The 21,562-nt window shown below is 40.4% G+C and overlaps 3 protein-coding genes across 4 annotated transcripts in view; 1 reads left to right on the top strand and 2 right to left on the bottom strand.

Annotated features, from left to right (window-relative positions):
* Window positions 1-57: 57 nt before the first annotated feature.
* sbspon (somatomedin B and thrombospondin type 1 domain containing) lies at window positions 58-4,146 on the top strand. The gene is made up of 5 exons (XM_080864828.1): window positions 58-285; window positions 1,225-1,419; window positions 1,556-1,634; window positions 2,228-2,404; window positions 3,691-4,146. The coding sequence occupies exons 1-5, from the start codon at window positions 60-62 to the stop codon at window positions 3,806-3,808; spliced, it is 795 nt and encodes a 264-aa protein (XP_080720954.1). The 5' UTR covers window positions 58-59; the 3' UTR covers window positions 3,809-4,146.
* Window positions 4,147-4,383: 237 nt separating this feature from the next.
* terf1 (telomeric repeat binding factor (NIMA-interacting) 1) lies at window positions 4,384-10,156 on the bottom strand. 2 transcript variants are annotated; one of them, XM_080864826.1, is made up of 10 exons: window positions 9,915-10,153; window positions 9,401-9,484; window positions 8,741-8,868; window positions 8,267-8,353; window positions 8,003-8,152; window positions 6,496-6,605; window positions 6,383-6,406; window positions 4,962-5,059; window positions 4,772-4,845; window positions 4,384-4,673 (listed from the first exon to the last, which is right to left on the bottom strand). In XM_080864826.1, exons 1-10 carry the CDS (start codon window positions 10,096-10,098, stop codon window positions 4,512-4,514), a joined length of 1,101 nt encoding a protein of 366 aa, XP_080720952.1. In that variant the 5' UTR covers window positions 10,099-10,153; the 3' UTR covers window positions 4,384-4,511. The 2 variants fall into 2 exon arrangements, with proteins under 2 accessions (XP_080720952.1, XP_080720953.1); XM_080864827.1 differs by lacking the exon at window positions 6,383-6,406 and having other exon boundaries at window positions 9,915-10,156.
* A 1,719-nt stretch (window positions 10,157-11,875) lies between these two features.
* Window positions 11,876-21,562, bottom strand: part of kcnb2b (potassium voltage-gated channel subfamily B member 2b) — a 96,101-nt gene continuing 86,414 nt past the window's right edge. Inside the window, exon 3 of the mRNA XM_080864765.1 lies at window positions 11,876-17,626. Coding sequence (XP_080720891.1) covers window positions 15,674-17,626 — 1,953 coding nt within the window. The 3' untranslated portion in view covers window positions 11,876-15,673. The remainder of the gene's footprint in view (window positions 17,627-21,562) is intronic.

Below are 21,562 nucleotides of genomic sequence, written 5' to 3'. Positions count from 1 at the left end.
GGGGGAAACCAAGAGGCTGGCATCTTACTTCAGAGGTTGACTTCTGGCCTCACTCCATCATGATGGGATTCTCTGTTCAGTTTGCCTGCTGGTTGCTGGTAGTTTTTGCTCTAGGTGAGAACCACCTGGTGAGTGGAGGTTGTTCAGGGAAGTGCTGCAGAGGCAGAGACACAAACTGTTTGACCACTGACTGGAGGATGGACCGTGTGCACGGCACATGCTACTGTGATGAAGGCTGCGTCAGAACTAAAGACTGCTGCTTTGACTACTTCACAGAGTGTCCAGGTGAGTGATGAATGGATGGAACTGTTTATTTTTTGGTGCGCACCTTAACTTTATGATACCCGACCTCTTGCTATCTTCTAAATCTGTTGTCCAGAAGATAAAACAAGACAAATTATCCCCACTATCTGGTCATTAGTGGGCTGCTTATCACACAACATACCTCTAATGAGTGAAGTGGCATGGGTGGATGCATTCCACATTTTCCCATACATGTCAAATTGTGTGCATTTAACTTCAGTCCTTTCCAACTCTTCTGTGTCTTTTGTTGTTTTCTTCAGCTTCTAACATGGCGCAAACCCCACATAATCTCTGATTTTGTGTTTCTTGCATGTGTCTCACCTGCCGCATTACAAAAAATAATCAGCACACCAAATAACCCCAGTAGCTCTGAGCCTAACCTCATTTCAGTGGGCTGGCTGGCCCACATAATGGAATTAGTACAAATATTTTAAGAATGTGGTTCTGTCAATCAGTTGTAGCGATAACAGCTACAGTCAAACAAGCTAGGCACATTTAATATGTGTTATGGGCCAGTAGTGACTAAATCTGAATGTTTAATGCATCAAAGTGGAATCATAGCAGGCACAAAGAAAATAAATCACAGGACTCAGTCACTGATTGAGCGGCGCACTTGGCGCACTGTCAGAATACTTGTATCAGAGCAGGAAGCACTAATTCCACAAGTCACAATCGATGCTTCATTAATCCAAAGTTATTTCCTGGATATTGAGTCACATTCCACTCTTCCACCGGAATATTATAATTATTCATCCCTTAAAGAACAATGGTATATCTTACTGTCGATGGGAATTGTAATCCTGGCACAAAAGCTAAGATCTTAGGGAGTGAGTCTTTGGTTTAAATGCAGTTTAATTGTTCGCTGCAACAGAGGATTTCCTCTAATAACGTTTCTCTCTTGATACTGGTGCCAACATCCAGCTCAGGACTGTGTTGTGAGCGACTGGAGCTTTTGGAGCGGCTGTGCCAAACCCTGCCAGCCTTCGGTGCGAATCCGTGTTCGTCACATAGAACAGCAGCCCCACAACAGTGGCCAGCCCTGCCTCGGCCTTGAGCAACGAGCTGGCTGCAGGGAATACAGAGACCACCTGGGTAGACACTGTGGCTTCAATTCAGGTATACAACCAGATGAACACTCTCTGGTTTTACTGTATCTGCATTTTTGTGTGTGTGTGTGTGTGAAGTTGCATGCATATTTTCTTGCATTTGAGCCTGTTTTGTAATTCATAGATGATCTGGTTTCTCTTATCAGGTCCTGCATTCATCACCAGCATGGCGTTTGCCAAGGGAAGGCCCAAGCACGACAGCTACGGAAACCCCCTAAACCCTGGGTAGGTTTCATATCATGGTACTATAAAGCCTGCAGATGCTCTCTGAAACTGCACAGACCTCAAGAATCTTTAAATTCAAGAGTTGAAAGGTTCATGAATGCTTTCAGGGGAAAAACCTCTTTTTTGTGCTTTGTATCACAAATGAAATTGAAAGGAGATAACAGCTCAACGTTTTCCAACCAACGAGCTACCTGTAGGTGTTTGCCCACCTGGCCTTCTGTCTACAGACCATTAAACATAGCGATGCTGAAAGACTGCCAACAATCCTTTGAAATTAAATACTCAAGGCTGTCACATGAAAAGCGCATACACAAAAGGTTGGGATGACAGTAGGTGCGGTATTGCGAGCAGTTCAAAGCATCTATATGCTTAATTATTGTTATTCCTTTCATTAGAGCTGTGTCCCTGCTACTGGGGATAAAGTGGGTTTTTCTTTTTTACTGATCAGTAATTCCCAATATCGCCTAACCAAGTGATGATGCCTCGATGTCGCTCTCCTGTGCGTTAAGGGTTTATTTTGTTTGAATTCTACTGTCTCAGTATTTCAGGATTTATTTGTTCACCTTCATTACTCTAATCCTGTCGCCCTTTAGGTTTTGTGTGGAATTCAAGCTAGAGTCACGGACGCCCCACTGCACTGTGGAGAACCGGCCCCACACACTGTGGATGCGCTACATAACAGAGGGCTTTAACGTGTGTGTGGCATGTGAACCTCCTGCCATGCGAAACAATACCAGCAGCTGCCAGGGAGACGGTCAGGAATCAGACAAGTATGCAGTTATCGGCCATTTTACACGTGTTTTTCCTCCAGTCCAGATATATTTAAACTGTTTGGCATTTAATTTACAGCTGAATGTGGTCTAAAAGGGCAGACTCTCAGCTTTTATTCTTATTTTTTTTACAAACTGAAGGAACATTTAGGAATGGTGGTTATTTATTATGTAGCCCCCTTTTTCTTTAGGGACCAAAATATCTGACTGAAAAGCTGCTTCATGGACAGATGTGGGCTTCTCGGCTTATTTTTTGAGCAATTTTGAACGTAAAACATCTGGAAAAATTCCAAGTGTACCATTTGCATTTGAAAACTGTGGGTTTGAACCCACAACTTCCAGATTTCAGTGGATTTCTACCTATGTTGTATGTGACTTTTGTTGCCATGATGCCAGGTCTCTCTTGGAAATGAGATTTTTAATCTCAATGAGATTTAAAAACCTGTGAGAGAGGTGGAACTTTAGAATTGGTGAATGTTTAACAAAGAGATAATAACTCAATGGTGTGCTAAGCAAAGTAAAAAGGCATGATTTTCCATTGATAATTAGATAATTGTAGATGATTAGATGATCCGTTTCATGGTAAAAGAACACCCCTCATAACACCTAACCAAGTGGTGAACATTGCCCAGGGGCAGAAAAAACAAATTTAAACATCTAAAAATACCAGACAAGTTGTGAAACAGCATTTGTTTGGACTAATGAAAGTATAATATGTATGTTTCGTTATTTGAAGCATACAGCAATACTTGCAAGATGGAAGACAGAATGAGAAGGGAACACAAGCCATTCGAGCATGCACTTCAATTCCTGAAGAGCAAACTAAATGGCAAAAAAACTAAAGGCCTGGAAAACCATCAGGAAGGAGGAAACTCATCAATGTGCATGGCTTTCAGTCAGTCTGTCAACCATAACTAACAAAATCCTAAAAGGTAAACATTTTGGTTATGATTATGCTCACTTATCCAGTTTGAGCCCCTGAAAGGAGCTGAATTAAAGCTGAAAGTCTGGATTGAAATTGCATTGCACTTTAATCTATTGCACTACCGTACAGAGCCAAAGTTATGGAAATTGTGTTCCTGTCTACAAAGCCCTAACTGCACGATTTCACATAAAAATCTAAATCAGTTCATAAAACTTAAAACAGCTACAAAATTAGTCCACCTTCTGCTTCAACACTTAATGTGCCCTTGCCTTAAGCTAAGCAGTGCTGAGATCTTGTGAAATTACTATGTGAAACCATGTGCATAAAGTGGTATGAAACCAGTGGTTTAACTGTGCTGCAGGGAGACTGTGCTCCACTGGCAGGCGGTGGGGAACCCGCAGTGCAGCGGGACTTGGAAGAAGATCCAGAAAACTCTGCGGTGCGCCTGTCCTCCACAACACAGTTTTGTCTTCATCTGATATGGATTTCACGTGAACATCTAAAAACCAATCATCAGTGGGCAGCCAGATGCCTCAGCACATCGTCTCTCTATCAACACTAAGAGGCCTAATTTTGCAGATATGTCTTTTAATATGGTCCAGATCAGTGTAAAGTATTTTTAAATAGCAGATTTTCATACACATTAAAATAGAAAGACACTTGTACAGCATTCCACCTTTTCCTCACACACATTAAGCACACTTCCTTTTATTTTGGTTATAAAACAATGCTATTGTACTCTTTTACAAATGTCTTGTCTTACACCTTATTTATCTAAAAAAATGTGGCCTTAAATATAAAAAACTAAAAACTTTTACATCGTTTCCTGTGATTGCTCTCTGGTGGTATGACTGGGTGCACACAGCAGCAGCAAAGCACATACACTGACACGGTTAAGCTTTAGCTGGTCAGCTAAAAAAGACTAAATGAGTGAAATATACAATTATGTTTTACTGACACATTGTCACATTGTTACACATCGTCAAATTTACCCAGTCACAGTAGACCAACTTACCCAGATCACTGTTCTGTGCTTGAGCACCCTCTGGTGGTAAATTGTTTCAGTGCAAACATAGCAGAGCATGCAACTAAAACCATTAAAAAAAATCAATAGAAAAATCAGGTGATTTTATTTACAGGTCAAATGCTACATTGTACGAATTAGAGAAGCTCTGTGTGTCTTTATCCCACTTCATGTGCCCTCGTTAGAACTCTCCAGCGGTCTTTGAGCATGGTGCCGGTGCGTCCTTCAAAGTCATAATCCATTAAGATACGAGACCACTTCCCCTGCCCGTGACGTTTAACACCATCCTTGAGGTACTTGTCCAGCTGGGAGGTCCATTTCTAGATAAAAAGGAAAAAACATAAACTCCTGCTTTCTATGCTTAAAGGAATATTTATAACTCCTTAAACTGATTTGTGGATTAATTGATTCTACTTACTTGAGGGGGTTTTCTTGTTTTTTGTGCCTTTTTTGTGTCTGGTGAATTTTCTGTCATCTGGGATAACTCTGATGCTGTAAGGTTTGAAATTAATTTACTTGTATTCAGGCTCAAATATGATGTGCTGGTAAATAAATTTCAAAAGAAAAATTCAGAAACCAATCAAAGCCACAAGAAAATTAAAACCCACCATTACTGGAGATTCGACGTAGAGAAAAATGACGCTTCTTGCATGTATCAGGCTTCCACACATCTGTATTTATGGTTGAGAGTAGTTTCCGTTTTGGTCTGTGGAAGAGTAATACAGTGCGACACAATTATTTCCTTAACCTACATGTGTAATTTAAGTGACCCTGAATGTGACGTGGCAGTACTTCAGACACTGCAGATTTACTGGGATTTTCACAACCATCTCTAGAGAATGGTCCCAAAAGAGAAAATGTCCAGCGAGCCACAGTTCTCTGGGTGAAAATCCCTTGTTGATGTTAGGGGAGAATGGAAACATGGCTTTGAGCTGGTGGGAAAATATGCTGCAGGACAGCAACTCTGAATGCGCATCAAACGTCAAAGAAGATGCGCGACAGCAGCAGAAGGGCACACTGCACATCCTGATGGTCAGAATTTGGCACAAACAATATGAAAACACGGTTCAGGCTGGTGCTGTAGGGAATATTTTCTTGGCACACCTGTCCCCGAAATAGGATTTATGCTTCTATGTGAAATCTATGTCACAGGTACCTAATCAGAAACCCCTCTGAAACTCACACCCCAACTACTTTGAGTGGCCTCTTGATTCCTCCTGTGCATTTCCTGCTTCTTTCGAATGAATCATTGAGAGAACATCAATCCCTGCGTCAACATATGGACTCTCAGATTGAATTCCTCGAGGGAGATTCCTTAAACTATCAGGACTGATGTGAGGGGATGTAAAAAGAAGTGGAAAAACTTCACCAAGGACACTTTTTTTTAGCCTCTGGGGAGAAAACAAAACTAAACAAAAAACCCCAAAAGAAACTGGAAAAAGGGGACCTAGGAAGAGAAGACGTCCTAGAATCATTTAGGCTGGCAGAGGATATAAAAGATTGGGACATAACTGTAACGCGTAGTGCACAAGTGTGAATGCCGGCAAAGGCATTGGCCACAAAAGTCTGAATCAGTCATTAGTACCAAGCAAGCATTGTTACAATGCCACAGGCTGCCTGAATACTGCCATATGTCCATCCCTTTATGGCCACAGTACACCCATGTTCTGATGGCTGTGTGCCATGCCACAAAGCTCAGACCATCTCAAACTCGTTTCTTGAACACAACATGAGTTCACTGTACTGAAATGGCCTCCACAGTCACCAGATCTCAATCAAAGAGGGCAGCTTTGGGATGTGGTGGAACAGGAGATTCATACCATGGATGTGCAGTTGACAAATCTGCAGCAACTGTGCGATGCTATCATTTCAATATAGACCAAAATAACTGAGGAATGTTTCGAGCACCTTGTTGAATCTGTGCCATGAAGCATCAAGGTGGTTTGGAAAGCAAAATGGGCTCCAATACAGTACTAGCGAGGTGTACCTAATAATGTGTCTAGTGAGTGTTAAACATATTCTTACTGACCTGTGACATGTGGTGTTTCCTTTCCTGTTAGGACATAAATAAAGCTGAATATTTAGCATGAAGGAGAAGCAGAGTTTAAATAAATGAGGCTTTTCAAAAATACTACGACTTACTTTCTGTCCTCCGTGACATCACTGGCCTTCTTTGAAAGAGAGCTGTCCCGGGGCCCCTCGTCCTCCAAACCCTCAGTTTTGTGTGAGGACTGCACCATCTTTGAAGCTGCCTGATGATCGGAGAGGTAGACATAACACAGACATTTAGCTTTGCTAATTTATGCATATAAATATGACCCTTTCATAAACTTCTAAAAACAACTAACTTTCTGGTCTAAGTACTGCTGTAATGAAAAGCAAAATTAATGAGGGCAGTCATTAGCATACCCTTCCAAGTACAGCCATCAAGAGGTCATTGGCTTGCGTAAATCATTCATAAAACTTTCCTGAATAAGCGAGTCTGTTAGGCCCTGAGGACGACTCTACAGAATGCAGCAGTTTGCCCTTCCAACTAATTTGATGACAAATTGTCAATTAGCTATGACTGATAACGTCACATCAGCACCTTCAGTTGGTCTGAGCGCCATTACTCAGGAGGATAAGAGCGTAGTTTCAGCACAAAAGGAGAAAACAAGAGGAGGAGAAATTAATATCTGCAAAAATTTGTGTAAGCATTGCCTGTTAACTACCGAGAAACTTTGGACACCTCATGTACACCCATCAGCAAGCCACAGCATTAAAACCAGCGCTGTGATTATCTCTTCACAACAATCCAGAGGTACGATATATCAGGCAGCAAGTGAACAGTCAGAGCTTGAAGTCCACGTGTCAAAAGCAGAAAAAAGTGGGCGAGCACAGGTCTGTGGATTTTATGATGATGGCCAAACTGTAACTGTTATGCAGCCCCAGAGTCCCATGATGACAAGTGTCCACTGATCGGTGTATTTCCCAAAAAACCTTCCATCTCACTAAGAGTGCAAAGGGGTTTTTATATATTTTGGCTTGGACATAAGTTTGGAGAGACAAGGCTGAGATGGTTTCGACATGTGCAGAGATGGAGGTATGTAGTGAAAGAGCATATGCAGAAGGTTGGTGTGACAAAAGACGATGCTAAAGAAAGGGTGAGATGATCCGCTGTGGTGCCCCCTAAAGCAGAAATCCAAAAAAAGTCGACAATACTTTTTGCAAAAAAACCCAAAACATTTCTAAGAGTTTAAAGTGAATTTTAAACTTACAACTTAGGAAATAAAATATTCAGCCCAGAACCTGAAACATAATACATATAAATATATCTAGTCTAGTTTTTTAAACAAATATTTTAATTTACTCTGTGAACACAGTGCTGTATGACTTGTAGAAACTCAGTATGTAGGCCTGACAAACAACTTGTGAACTAAGGTTGGGGTGGACATCATGTTGGCCTTGATTTTAAAGTAGTAGGGCTTTAAATAACTGAGACACGAACCTGTAGGTTTTAAAGGTTATTCTCAAAATTCTCAGAATTGTGATCTCAATATTGACAATGATAGTAGTGAGTGTGATTTTTCACATAGTTGAGCAGACCTGTGTTCCAATCTCATTCTGATACTGGCTGTGACATAAAACACAGGTTCTGCAGGTGCTGTACCTTGAGAAGGTAGTCAGAAGGATTCTTCTCCAAATAGGCATCCAAGTAGGACTGGACTGTCTCTAGCAGGCGACTGAAGCTGAAGCTCATGAGGAATGGGTGGTAAGTCTCAGCCTGTGCAACTATTTTCGAAAGCTTAACTCTCAAACCCTGTTAAAACACATTAGTTGTTAAAATCGCTTAAAATCTGTTACTGAATAATTAAAACGTTCCAAAATTGACCTTTATTTTGAAAAGGAAAGGGAGAATAACTGCCATACAGACCTGTGGAAGTTCAAGGTTATTCTCAAACCACCTGAGGGCAGAGGAGGCAGAAGACCTTTCACCCTTCTCCAAGCAGACAGCAACAGACTAGGCACAGGGTAAATGTATGACATTAGACTCAAAATCAATACATGCAGCCAACATCAGGACTTAAACCCTGCTCATTTCATAATCAAACATCTGTATAGTTTCAGCACTGGTGTTGTGTTTTTCCCCCCACATAGTAAAATGTTTAGTTCCCTCAAAGAGAGCTAAAGGAAAACCACCAGCACTACAATGGATCGTGTTTTAACTAGTTTTGTTAATCACCGTTTCTTTTACTCAAGCATGACGCTCCTTTGTGCTCTCAAGATTGAAAAATGAATATGAGGTGAAACAAACTCTTTCCCTATATTGTTTGTAGCTCAATTACAAGTGAAGTAATCCCCCAAAGGCCCATACTGAGGTAGGAAAAACAAAACAAAACTTTATTACCTGTACAATCAAAAGGATGGCAACGTTTTTAAACAAACTTTCGTCTGCCACAGTGTTTTTGAGGTCTGACCAGAGTCTGGCAGCCGACATCAGAGGCATCACAGAGGCATCATCTTCAAACTGCACATCTGAAGAAAAACAGGACAAGGAAACAGGAAGCCAACTAGGATGAAGGACAGAAAGAGTCTGCTGCTGTTAATTTTTTTTTAGTAAAACAGTATACCCCCAGCGACCACTTTATTAGGTACAACTACTCAGCTCCTTGTTAACGTAAATATCTAGTAAGTAAGTAGTAAGTACATGGCAGAAACTCAATGCAGGTAGACACTGTCAAGATGGGATGTGGATGTAACGGGAGATTTAGATCATGCTGACAAATAACCACAATTCTAGGCCACGGAAAGTTAATGCATCACTGATGAAGAGACAGGTGGGTATATACGTTTTTAGTCAGTGATTTCCAACCCCTTTCTCATCTTTAATAGTTTTTAATGTAGCTTGCCATCGCCAGTGTGTGAATGTGTGTGTGAATGGGTGAATGACTGAATGTAGTGTGAAGCGCTTTGGGGTCCTTAGGGACTAGAAAAGCGCTATACAAATGCAGGCCATTTTAATAGTTTTTAATGTGTATTTAAAAACTGTGGCATCATGTTTTCTTACCCAGCAGCTTTCCATGCATGACTCTTGCCAGGAAGTCACAGATCTTTGCTTTCTCATTTCTCTTAGGAGATAATTTCTGAATGGCTGAGGAAAAAAAGAATAAATGAAAAAAAAATTTGTGTTAGGCACAATATTTTCAGAAACTTTGTGAAGACTTATACGTACACGTATATTTACATTAAAGTTACCAACGAGAGGTTCTTCCTCTCGTTTTTCTGAGTAAAGGTGCCAGTTGCATTTAACAACAACATGACAGGTCTTAACAAAAAAATGAAAAAATACATAAAAATAGACATGGCTTAAAGAGTTTCACCTCGGACGCTGTTTTGGCGTCTACTCCTTAAACATATCTCACCTTTATATCTGTCATATTTTACGTGATATTTGGTTCTTTTATGTTTGTCTTTACCAACTTTTAAACTTTAACTAATGGTAAACTTAGGAAGCTAATCTAACACCACAGAAATAATCATAAATTAAGCATAAATATACGTAACCTAGGTGCCTCACTCACTCTGGAAAGCTGAGAGCGTTTCGTTGAATTCATCACGTTTGCTCTCCTTAAAACGCCGACACAAACTTAGAAACATGAAGTCCGACATCCATCCTGTAGCTACGGCGGTAATGTGAGAAAAACTGACACCTTCTTCGATGTTATTTACATCTGAAGCGGTTCTGTTATTATTTTCAGCCGCCATGTTTATGTGTATTCCTGTTTTTCTTTTAAAAACACCCGCGCGCTCACCATTTACCAGCCAGTTTGAATTCGCTAATCGGACTGCAGCGCCCTCTGGCGTTCAGGAGGAGTAACTAAATATCAATATCACCTTGTTCAGATCGTGCCAAAACAATTTGAGGCAACTGCAAGTTGAAGAAGTTGTTCACTGCATTAAGTTTCAGATATAACTTGTAGACTCGTAGGGTAGTATTTAATTTTAGGTATAAAGCAATTCTCAACCTTTTATGCAGTCAAACTTTGAAAACTTGCCTTTTGTATTGTGGAGAACATTTGAGTACAGAAAACTCACTCTCATGTTTAAGATTTGAGGTTTATGACTTGCCATGTTACCCTGCTGAAGTAGCCTCTTAGCTGACAGGAGTGGCACCTGATGTGGTCGTCTTCTGCTGCAGCCCATCAAGCCGTTTCCCTCTGACCTCTGGCATTGACAATTTTTTTGGGGTGAGATGCCTTGGGAATATTTTCTTTTTATTGGATCATTCACTGTGAACCATACAGGTTGTGCAGGGTATCAGGTGAAATCAGCTGAGTATAACAGTTATAATAGTTATAACAGCCTTAACTTTGTTTACTTTTCTGATTGTATCAGTTCTTTCATTAGGACCCTTCATGGAACTTGGAAGCAGGTCTGGAAGAACTGATTGTAGCAACAAAAATGTGTTTGTGTGTGTTTTTTGTAAATAAAAATACATTTGTAATAAATATTTTGTTGCCATTTGTGTTATTTCTTTCTTATTTCTGACCCATTTTAGGCAATGAGTCATAAATTCAGAATTTTCCAAATATGTAATTATATTATCTTAACTTATCCACCTGGTAATCCAGCAAATCAGTGACTTATCTTCCTCCCCTCACCCCTAACAAGCCAAGGGGTACATGGCTACCCCTCCTTAAGCCTGGTTCTTCCTGTTAAAAGAGACTTTTCTCTTCCCTCTGTCACCAAAATGCTTGCTCACAGGGGGTCATATGCTTGTTAGGATTTTCTCTGTATCATTGCAGGGTCTTTACCTTAAAATGTAAAGCACTTTAAGGTGCTATATTTGGTGCTATATAAATAAAATTGAATTGAATGAGAACCTTCACATGCAGTTAACACTGTAAGTATGTTTTTTTTTAATCAGAAATGACCTTTTCCCCTAAACCTAACAGAAACCTAAAGTGTAACTATTTAACCTAACCCAATAATTATATTCCTAAACTAACCTAAAATGGCCATAAAGATAAAGTTAAAGACAGAAAAAATATAAAACTAAGTAAAATTGTTGCCACACTAGAAGCGAAGAAACTATGTGAATGCCTCTGCCACCACACCACGAGCCTTATTTGGGCTTAACTGGTTTTTACATTGCAAATTATTATTGGACAGAGAATACATTTCCCTCTAAACACACTGTAAATGTTGTTTAGTTGCATTGGAACATGCCTGGAAATGCACACTTACATTAATTGCATCGAACGAAACGCATCTCCGCTCTGTAATAAATCATTTATCAACCAGCCAAACTGCTGAGTTGTCCACACTTCTGTATATGGAAAACAACTTTGCTTTCTTGCAGCAAATGCAACATATTATTTTAATTGGTGTCCTGATTCAAACTTTTTCCCCCCGTCTTTTTTACTTTCCTGGCCTACAATCATCATCTCACATGCAGAGCAGGGAACACCAAACACACAAACGCAGGAGTTATACATTTATTTGTTATTCTGCATATGCTAATAGACGTAATGAGGAACAATGCTCTACACAAATGTTGACATACATACCATAACAAAGTGTTCTGTGGTCACATAATTGTTCAGACTACTACATGCATACAAAGATGTTGCTTTGTACAGAAACAGTCTGTAGGTCAGGATGTGTCTTGATGATAATGCTTTCTCAAAGCTGAACAGAAAAAACAATGGAGGAGGCAGAATATACAGAGATATAAGGACAAACAATGATGCTGTTTGCATTTTAAGGAGCAAGGTAAGCAGGTATGAGTGACACGGACAATGCCCATTCTCTCAGAGAGGGTAAAGACACGACGTTTCCACTCTGTACAGCATCACAGATGAATACGCCATCATGAGACAGTAAGACAGAGCACAGTCCTTTTTGCTGTCAGTTCACAGAATTAGCTGCAGTATCCACACAAACTTTATCCGGAGGGGATACAGCTGATCAATCCAAATCCCTTGTTTCTCTACCCTACCTGTCAAAATGAAAGATTACTCGAGGCTAACACAGAGACATGATTACTACAAACAAGGGATGAAGGATTAATTGGAGTACAGAAAAAAAGTACAAGCTTACAAACAAGAAGGTTACGATCTAACCTCCCTTTATTATAAAGAAAAAAAAAGAGATGAAAATTCAAATGAAGACCACCGCTGACTCCGCATTTTACTTCAGAGAATACCAAAGAATCTGAGTTTCTGATGAGGGATCGGTAATATCACAAAGGTAACTCCATGAGGTCTCACATGAATCTCTGAACACTGAGTCAGAATATGCTACTTTGGGCAAATCGTATGTACACAGACAAAAGAAAGAAAATATGGACCACAACTGACACAATGTAACCATTTGGGAGAACCATTTCTTTTCTTGTCCTCGCCTTGTTTTTACCCACTCGTAGCTATTCCTGAGGGCATGCCATGGGGTTAGAGCTTCTGAAGCCGGAGGGCCCGGAGCACTCACTGGTGTCAGCATGGGAAATAATCAGATGGATCAGCTCAGAGACAGCAGGGATCTCTTCCTGGCTGTAGCTGCGCTCCCTCTTTGCCTCCCTTAATGGTCAGATGCCCATCCCTTTGTTTGTACTTCTTCCTGCCTCTCCGAAGACTGATGGGAGTGGATACTGAATGTGGTACACACATTACTCAGAAGAAGGGAGAAATATTGCAGCTCCCTGTTCTGGAAGCCAAGACATCGAAGTGGATTTTGACAACAACACTTCTCAAAAAGTACAGAAGCAGCTAGCTGACATTAGCTGTTCAAGAAAAACAAAACAAAACAGATAATCTATCCAATCAGAACATCAGAGAGTTATAGAAAACCTGAGAACTCAATATCATTACTTGTTTCTATTACATAAAGACCTGATTTTTCCTATAAAATTAGAATTTTTTTCTGTACAGTGCTATATGAACAAAGCAAAATGACTCGCTACCTTCTCATAAACAGCCGTGTTATGAAAAGGCACGCATCATTTCAACCACCATATGGCAGGAAATTGTGGTCGTGCTCCATTTTGGTTTAGAAAAAATAGACTCATTCTCCACGATAATTCACAAAAAACAGAAAATTGTTTGTTTGTGGCCATTAAAATTAGATAATGTTAATATCTTCCACACATTTGCTAGATTTTTTTTATGTAAATCTAACAGGAGTATAAAAGGCCCTGGTGGTCAATTTGGATTCTTATTCCGACAGATAATCAAATTTGAGGTCCATTAATACCTGGCTTTAAGGTGCTCAACAGCATTTTGCCAGTCACGCAATACGAAAAAGTAAAAGTCAGATTCTCATTTGCATTGTTTGTGAGATCCTAGTAGTCGTAATACTCTTTTTGCCTCATATTAAAGATATAACATCTGAAAAATACAAGTAAATTTTGCCTGTACACTTACAAATTCCCATAGACATAAAATAAAGTGCCACAATTCTTGGCCTGCATAGATTGCAGTATGCGATATTGCACATTCCACACCTTTCAGTAAAACAAACAAACAACCAAAATATGATTAGCGAAAAAGAATGATAACAAGAAAGAAAACAACAAAATAGTTCACCCACGTTCCTTCCTATCACTGCCATTCCGGTTTGTGTGGCTTTCACAAACTCCTCGCTAGTCTACGCCGACATGTGTCACGCCGAAAGAAATAAACAAATATTCCAGCAATAAATTGGAATCAAAGGCAACGTAGAACAGACATATTTTCAGTCAGTGTAAAACAAAAGCAAGAGAGACGACGAGAGAAAAAAAAATCCTTTGGGTTTAAGTTTGACTGAAAATTGTTCACAATAAAACACGATAAATTACAGTCCGAGACACCACAGATATACAAAAAAATGCCTTAAACTTATCAGCAGGATTGGGTAAAGTTGCAGTAGTATGGAACAAAGGTCAACATTGACATGAGGCTGCTGAGGATGGGCCAATGAACACAATGCAGGTAAACAAACTATAATGAAAAAAAAAACTCCAAAAGCATACCTACTGTCAAAATACATGTTATTACCATATATGCTATAATGCATTCGAGATAGAAGAAAGCTTGCCAGTGTGCTTGATTTGGTCCATTGATATCAGAAGGAATACTGTCATTTTTTGTTGTTGTAATCTACCCCTTTTAAAAAGCCAAAATAGATAATGATAGTGTAACGCATATATCTGTGTTAATGACCAAATCTACCTTGGTGAATAATAAGTCTTACCTCTTTTTTTTGTTTTTTTAAATGGAGTCTCACCTACATATTGTAGACTTTTCCTACAACCAATCTAGCCCTACTTATCACGTTTCATTCTTAAAACTACTTTTAGATAGATAGATATATTTATTTATATAATTGATGTTAGAGAGTAAATAAGATCATTTCCTCTGATTTGGATGGAATCAAAAGGCTGAACGAGGAGCATCTTAAATCTCGTGATAAATATTGTCAGTAGCTTTAGTGTCTGATAGTTCATCTTCTTACTGGTTTGATAAATACTTGGCAACTACAGGTGTTTTTTTTTGGTGTTTTTTTTTTTTTTTTTTTTTAGAGAGAATTCAAGGTGTTTTTATCTTTCTTTCCCACATTCATGAATTCAAAGATGCACAAACTGAAAGTTCAACAGCTTCTATGAAAAACAAATATATTAATCTCAACGTTACAGTTTCATCTGTTATTCACGAGAAAAAAAACAATCAAACAAAACAAAAACGAAACAAAACAAAGAAACAGGGCCATCATGAGAACACTTTGCATTGCCACAAAAGGTAATGATATGTTTCTTTTTTTTTTTATAGGTCGCTACGATGCAACACCCAATCTGAGGGCTGTCTATCCAAACCCCTACCCCTTCTTTTTCACATTACAAATATTAGTACCCTCAGTGACTGTCTTCCCTTGCCATCTTGTGCATTGTCATTGCCTTAGATGTCCTAGTATTTACAGTGGAGCGCTTTCAGCAAACTAAGCACCGTAAAATATCTGTCCTTTGATTTTTTTTTAAAAAAAGCATGCTTTTACAGTTCCTCTGTGCATTTCCTTCTTTTGCTAGAAAAGGAGACGTTATGTACATCTGGAGGACCTGCGTGTACGTGATTTGATGAATTCTCTGTTTCTCAAAAGTGTCCTCTTTGAGCCCACTGTTTTTCCAGGATCTGCACAAAGCACTACAGTTTCTTTTTCTGCAATTCAACAACAACACAAGTATAAGAGACTTGTCATGCCATGCAAAAAGATCTTTCGCCACCGCTGCACCCTTGACTTTCCTCCCTGCTCTCCCAAACTTCAGGCTGAGGTTGTACTAGGTCTGTTGTCCCTCAAATGTCCCTTACATTCACATGCTGGTTTCACATGTTGGAGAGAGGCTGCCATCCCCGGGTATCAGGTGGATATCGGATGTAAACATGTGGTTCTCTACTTTGTGTCCACTTTGGTTGCTGTCAGGCTTAACCTCCTCGCCTGCCCCAACCACACCTTGGGTGCTATTTTGTGCTGCTGTCTTGGGTGACAATGGTGCAACCGCTGCTCCCGCCACCTCCATCAGGTGCTTCTCCTCATGATTCTCTGTGGATTGTGAATCTTCATCCCCTGGTGGGGTGTCCACCACCAGCCTCTTAGGGGCCAGAGGGCAGACGTCTTCCATTGTGACTGGAAGAAGCCCCTCTGAACTAGGGATGAGTGGTGATGTCTCTCCCACTGGAGACTCATCTTCCAGGATGCTGGAGCTGATGTCTCCAGGAGAAGTAGTACTGGGTGGTGTCAGAGGGCCTTCAGCAGAGGTCTTTGTGTAATTGACCTTCAACCCTTTTATTTTTAGAGGATTAATCCGTCTTGGAGAGCCCTGGATATTCTCCACAGCACTGTTAAAGCTTTCCCCTTCGTCTATGTACTCATAGAGACCATCTTTAAGAAACCTCTGGTCATCACTGGGCCTCAGTAAGCTAAGATTCAGAGGTGGCGGGGCCCTGGGGTGTCTGATATGACATGATCTAGCATCCTCCTCGCCTGAGTTTGAGCTCTGTTTTTCGATGCCAGCTGAACAGCTTCCAAAGTTTTCTGGCAAGGAGGGCTGGACTTCTTTCATCTCCATCCCCACCTCCTCTTTTAATGCAAATTCAGGGCTCTGGGATTTCTTCGGTGATGCCGGGGCAGTCATAGTTGTGCTCAGAGTGCTCATGGAGCTTGTAGTGTTGAGATTGCTGAAGGACTGTGACTTGGTTATTTGACTGTACATCTCCTCCAGTGTTTGAGCACTAAGGTGCTGTGGGGTCCTGCTTGTCCGCTGTGGACTTCCAGTTGTGGTGATGGTTATGTGATGGGGAGAACTTTCGGGTAGAAACTCTGGGTTTCTTTTGTCAGGTGATTTCAGATGGATTTCAGAAGAGGCATGCCTGGTATGGCTGCCCCAGCGGCTAGGCGACAGATGGTTCTCAAGAGGCGTCTTGTTTTCTCCTTTATCTACCGCTACATCTATCAGTTCCATACTACGAGCAAAGGCATCTTTTAGGTTCATTGACACAATGCTACCATTCCTTCTGGCTCTCTCCAGAGCCTCCCTTCTCTTGATGGCTTTCTCCTGCCTCTTCTGCTCTTTGTAGAACTCAGAGAAGTTGTTTACAATGATGGGGATTGGTAGGGCAATGACAAGCACACCTGCAATGCAACACAGTCCACCTACAATCTTTCCAAGCAACGTCTGTGGGTAAATGTCACCGTAGCCCACTGTAGTCATTGTAATGGTGGCCCACCAGAATGAGGCAGGAATACTGGTGAATTTGGTGGCATCTTCATCTTTTTCAGCAAAGAAGACCAAGCTGGAAAATATCATGATGCCCATGGCAAGAAATAAGATAAGTAGCCCCAGTTCATTGTAGCTCCTTCTCAAAGTAAATCCTAAAGACTGGAGCCCCGTGGAGTGCCTGGCCAACTTCAGGATCCTCAGTATTCTCATGATTCTGAATATCTGCACCACACGACGCACATTTTGGAACTGCAGCACACTCCTATTCGACTCTGTTAGGAATATGGTGACATAGTAGGGCAAAATGGCCAGCAAGTCAATAACATTAAGTGGGCCTTTGAAGAATTTCCACTTATTCGGAGAGGACAGGAAGCGAAGGAGGTACTCCATGGTGAACCAGGCAATACACACGGCCTCCACATGGGCCAGGTTGGGGTTATCATTGAAATGGCCAAACTCATCTTTGTGCTGGAGCTCTGGTAAAGTGTTGAGGGAAAGTGCGATGGTGGAGAGGACGATAAACAGTATTGATATGATGGCTAGAATCTGAAAAGAGAGACAGAAATGAAGAAAGTATTAGTTTAACACTGGTAGAGGACACACTCTGAATAATCAGGGCTGCCTGATTTGCATTAAGGATTTTAAAAGATGTATAAATAAAGGTCTCCAGTATATGATATGAATCTAATGGAGGCTCATGAATATCAGAGCTCCATTATCCATATAAAGAATATAGAATATGCTAGAGTATTACATAAGGATAGGTCAGAAAGATAATGGAAAATGACACAAGGAACCAATGAGTGATTAAATGAATGAAGCATTGCGGAGCTTACTGACTGAGAAGTCATTTAAATAAGGGTAGTAAGTAGGGCAGAAATCTGTTTAGACAATAACTGTGAGCGCGCACGTGAGTGTATGTGTGTGTGTGTGTGTGTAGTCCCATCTACACCACATGAAAGAATAAAAGGATTTTGGCGCCATCTGTTGGCAAATGTCTAAAACTTCCCCTTTCATTCATTACTTTCACTTTAAAAAATGTACAAAGCTTTACAAATATTGTTTCTTCTTATGAAACATACAGTGAAAATATTGTTTCCCGTATGCTCATTTGAACAGTGAGGGGATGGGTATAATAATAATCTTGTATAATGCCATGAGGTCAGCACAGCATAAAGCTGAGTTTTAGCTGCAGCTCTTTATCTCGATGAGGATTTATAGAAACTGATTGATTAAATCTGGCCTTAGATGTACTGACTATGATTGAATATTTATAAAACAAGTGTGTCATCTATATATGGCGAAGACATTATGTTACGTGATGAGCTGAATATCTTCCCTCTTGCGCTGCAACTACACATAAAACTCTTTACAATGCTGCTGGGGTTAGCTGATGTCCTCTTTTTATTCCTCTCCAGTTCAACTCTGCTCAGCTGAGCGTCTCTTCCCACACAGGTGAAGCATCTCTGCACTACACTCGGTGCAACCCTGCATCACAACATCGACTGAAATCCAGGACGTGAAAAATTAGCATTCTTTTGTGCAAAGCCCTCTGTGACTCGAGCAATATAAAGCCTATTAAAATGTAATGAAGAGAGATTGAAGCGACTCAGTCAAATAGGAAAACAAGGCACGCTGAATACTAATCACAAATCACATTAAGTTGCAGAACACATTGATGATCTTACATAAATTTACAATGTGTAGTCTGGAGACGCTCACAGTATCTCCGCAGAGACTTCATTAATTTAGCAAATATTACATATTGGCAATACTTTTTTTTCTTTCTTGCAGTGGTTAGGGGTCAACCACTTCTGTAGTCCATCCATTAGCCTGTGGCTAACAATGACAAGCTGGAAAAAGTGGTCAGAAGGCTAGTGGCATTTCCTGAAGCAAACATATATAAATGCATTTTTTTTTGTTGTTGCTGTTTTTAAATAAAGCAGGATCTCTTCTACTAATGCAGAGGAAAAATGGAATCATAAAGCAGAATAAAGAAGGTGGTGTCCTGGCTCAGCAGCGGAAGTGTTATCGCTAAATGAATGCTGGTACTGATTAGGTTAAACCTATTAGCAGCTAAGTGAGGCAACTCAGGGCAAGCTTGGCACTGAGCTGTGGAGTCATAGTAAGGACGCAGATTGCTTCCATACCCCTCAACTTTTTGGCAAGCGCATTTCAGGCTCACTCCCTGCTGCCAAACAATTTGATCGGAAGACCTTTGCTTGTACTCTTGTTTCTGAACAGCAACAAGGTAGAAGAGCAGATAAGAGCACGAGATAATAATTTTGGGGGTATACTGTGTCTTACACAGATGATTTTCTGATGTGGTACAGTATGGAGCGGAGTATATGTAAATGAGATTTACTGACGTGCAGGCAAGAGGTAAGTCATTCTTCAGAGGTCGATTCTTTATTTAGATTTTACATTAACTGCCTCAGAGGACACAGTTAATCTTCTGCTGTTCCATACTTCAAAAGCTACACTATGAACAGCTGAAAGAATGGACATGCGAGCACGGACACAAACACACAGACAGAGACAAACTGATTAATGTTTTCATTGACCCATAGCCCCGCTGTCTCACTTTCACACACCCAAGCAACCTGTGTTCGGTAAATGCCGTGTAAGCTCGGGGATAAGAAGCGCTGAGGTGGCTTGCATTAACCTACTGTTATTGAGTGGGAGTAGTTAAAAAGATCAATTACTTGGACTCCTCTTTTCTCATGATTTGCATCCGCGGTTGCATTAAGTATAGCATCAAATGTCGTGAGTGGTGGATTAAAAAACAAAGAACAAAATAAAAAAAAGAAAGCACAGTAAAGCCGGTTGACCTAGACGTGACTGTGAGGACGAAGGCTAACAGACACAGGAAGTGAAAGAAGATTTTTCACAGATGCGGCCACTTTCTAATCTGTGGAGCTTCTCTCTGAACTGTTAGATAACTGAGATTAAACTATCTGTCAATTCCACCACTGACCGATGTGCCTGCACGCACCTTGGCAAAACGGTGAATGCTTGTTGTGTTAAAATGAAGCAATTTCATTTAAAAGCAATTAAGAAAGTTAAATATCAAACTACTGGTAATTATAACTTTATTATATACATTAATTTTATACTTATCTATCAAAATATATTTGCTGCTCCTGATTGGCTTAGATGGGCGGTCAATGCATGGAGATGATTAGCTGGTGTTTGACATACTTTAGCTGCCTGTGACCAATCGGGCTGCTGTACTCCCTCTCCATTGTGCTCTGAATAATAAGAGCACAATCAGGCCAAATCGTACACACGAGTGGGTCTGTACGGCAGACTTTTGTTGTAATGTGCATCACATGGACTTTCAGATGTATGCAGAGAAGATTTGCCTATTCTTTAAAACCTCATAGAGTCAATCACTTCACAGGAGAGGAGTTTGGCCTGATGTCACAACATCGATTTTCCTTGAGCTCTCTCCCTTTGATCTGAGTTGTCATGTTGCTCCCAGAAAGAAACATTTGAATAATACCTGCATTTTTACATTGCATTATTTTGGTTAGTATGTTATGTGATGAGCTCACGCCCATGAGGTGTGCTCATCTTGGATCACCTAATGTGCATTGCTCTTGGTAGCTGTCTTGCTTTCATACATTTAAGCATTTTTAGCAGATCACCCACGGAAAAAAAAAAACAGACAGCTTAGCACGACTGCACTGGGAAGCTGGTTCACTTTGAGATTTACAATGAGGGAGACGACTAACAAAATAAAGTTCTGAGTGTCATGTCTTACTTTTGGAGCTCAACCGATACATGGTAGGACTATCACAGTTTTCCTGGTATTTGGAGATAAACTATTTCCTTATATGAAAAGTTAATACATAAAAAGATGTTTGGGATAATTGAAACATGAAGCCGTCATGTGGTTTTTCACAACAAAGCAGCTCCAACTGTAGCACTGTTGGCTCCACATGTAGCAGAGAATGCATAACAACTGAGCAGAAGGTGGTTCAGATCAATTCAGTGCAATAGTTTTTATAAAGTGTCAAATCACAACAGTCACATGAAGGCACTTTATTTTGTAAGGTAAAGACCCGACAACAACACAGAGAAAAACCCAACAATCAGATGACGATGTCAAGAGGTTACATTTGGAACAGGTACTGTCACCAAAAAAAACTAAAATAAGCAAATGCTCTTTAGCCGTAGCAAACACACTCTCCTCATGATTTAATTCCGCAGATCCTTAAAAGTAATTGAAGATATCCTGGGTGGACAGAGAATGGGGAGTGAAGTTGATCCAGAGGAGAAAACATGCAGGAGTCATGGCATTAAGAGCCCTCTTGAGTCGCTTTTCTGTGCCTCTCTTGAGCTTTATCTTCAGCCATCTGTCATCTCAACCACTTCTCCTGAAATTGCAAGAATCACCTTTCTACATCCTCCTCAAGAGGTCGTCAATAGAGGCACTAACTCTTCTATAAGTGTCCTGTCATCAGTGGCAGCTCATGA

The sequence above is a fragment of the Rhamphochromis sp. 'chilingali' genome, assembly GCF_963969265.1.
Source record: "Rhamphochromis sp. 'chilingali' genome assembly, chromosome: 18".
NCBI classification, from domain to species: Eukaryota; Metazoa; Chordata; class Actinopteri; order Cichliformes; family Cichlidae; genus Rhamphochromis; species Rhamphochromis sp. 'chilingali'.
The sequence above is the reverse complement of the archived record's forward strand: the minus strand, read 5'-3'. Positions and strand labels throughout refer to the sequence as shown.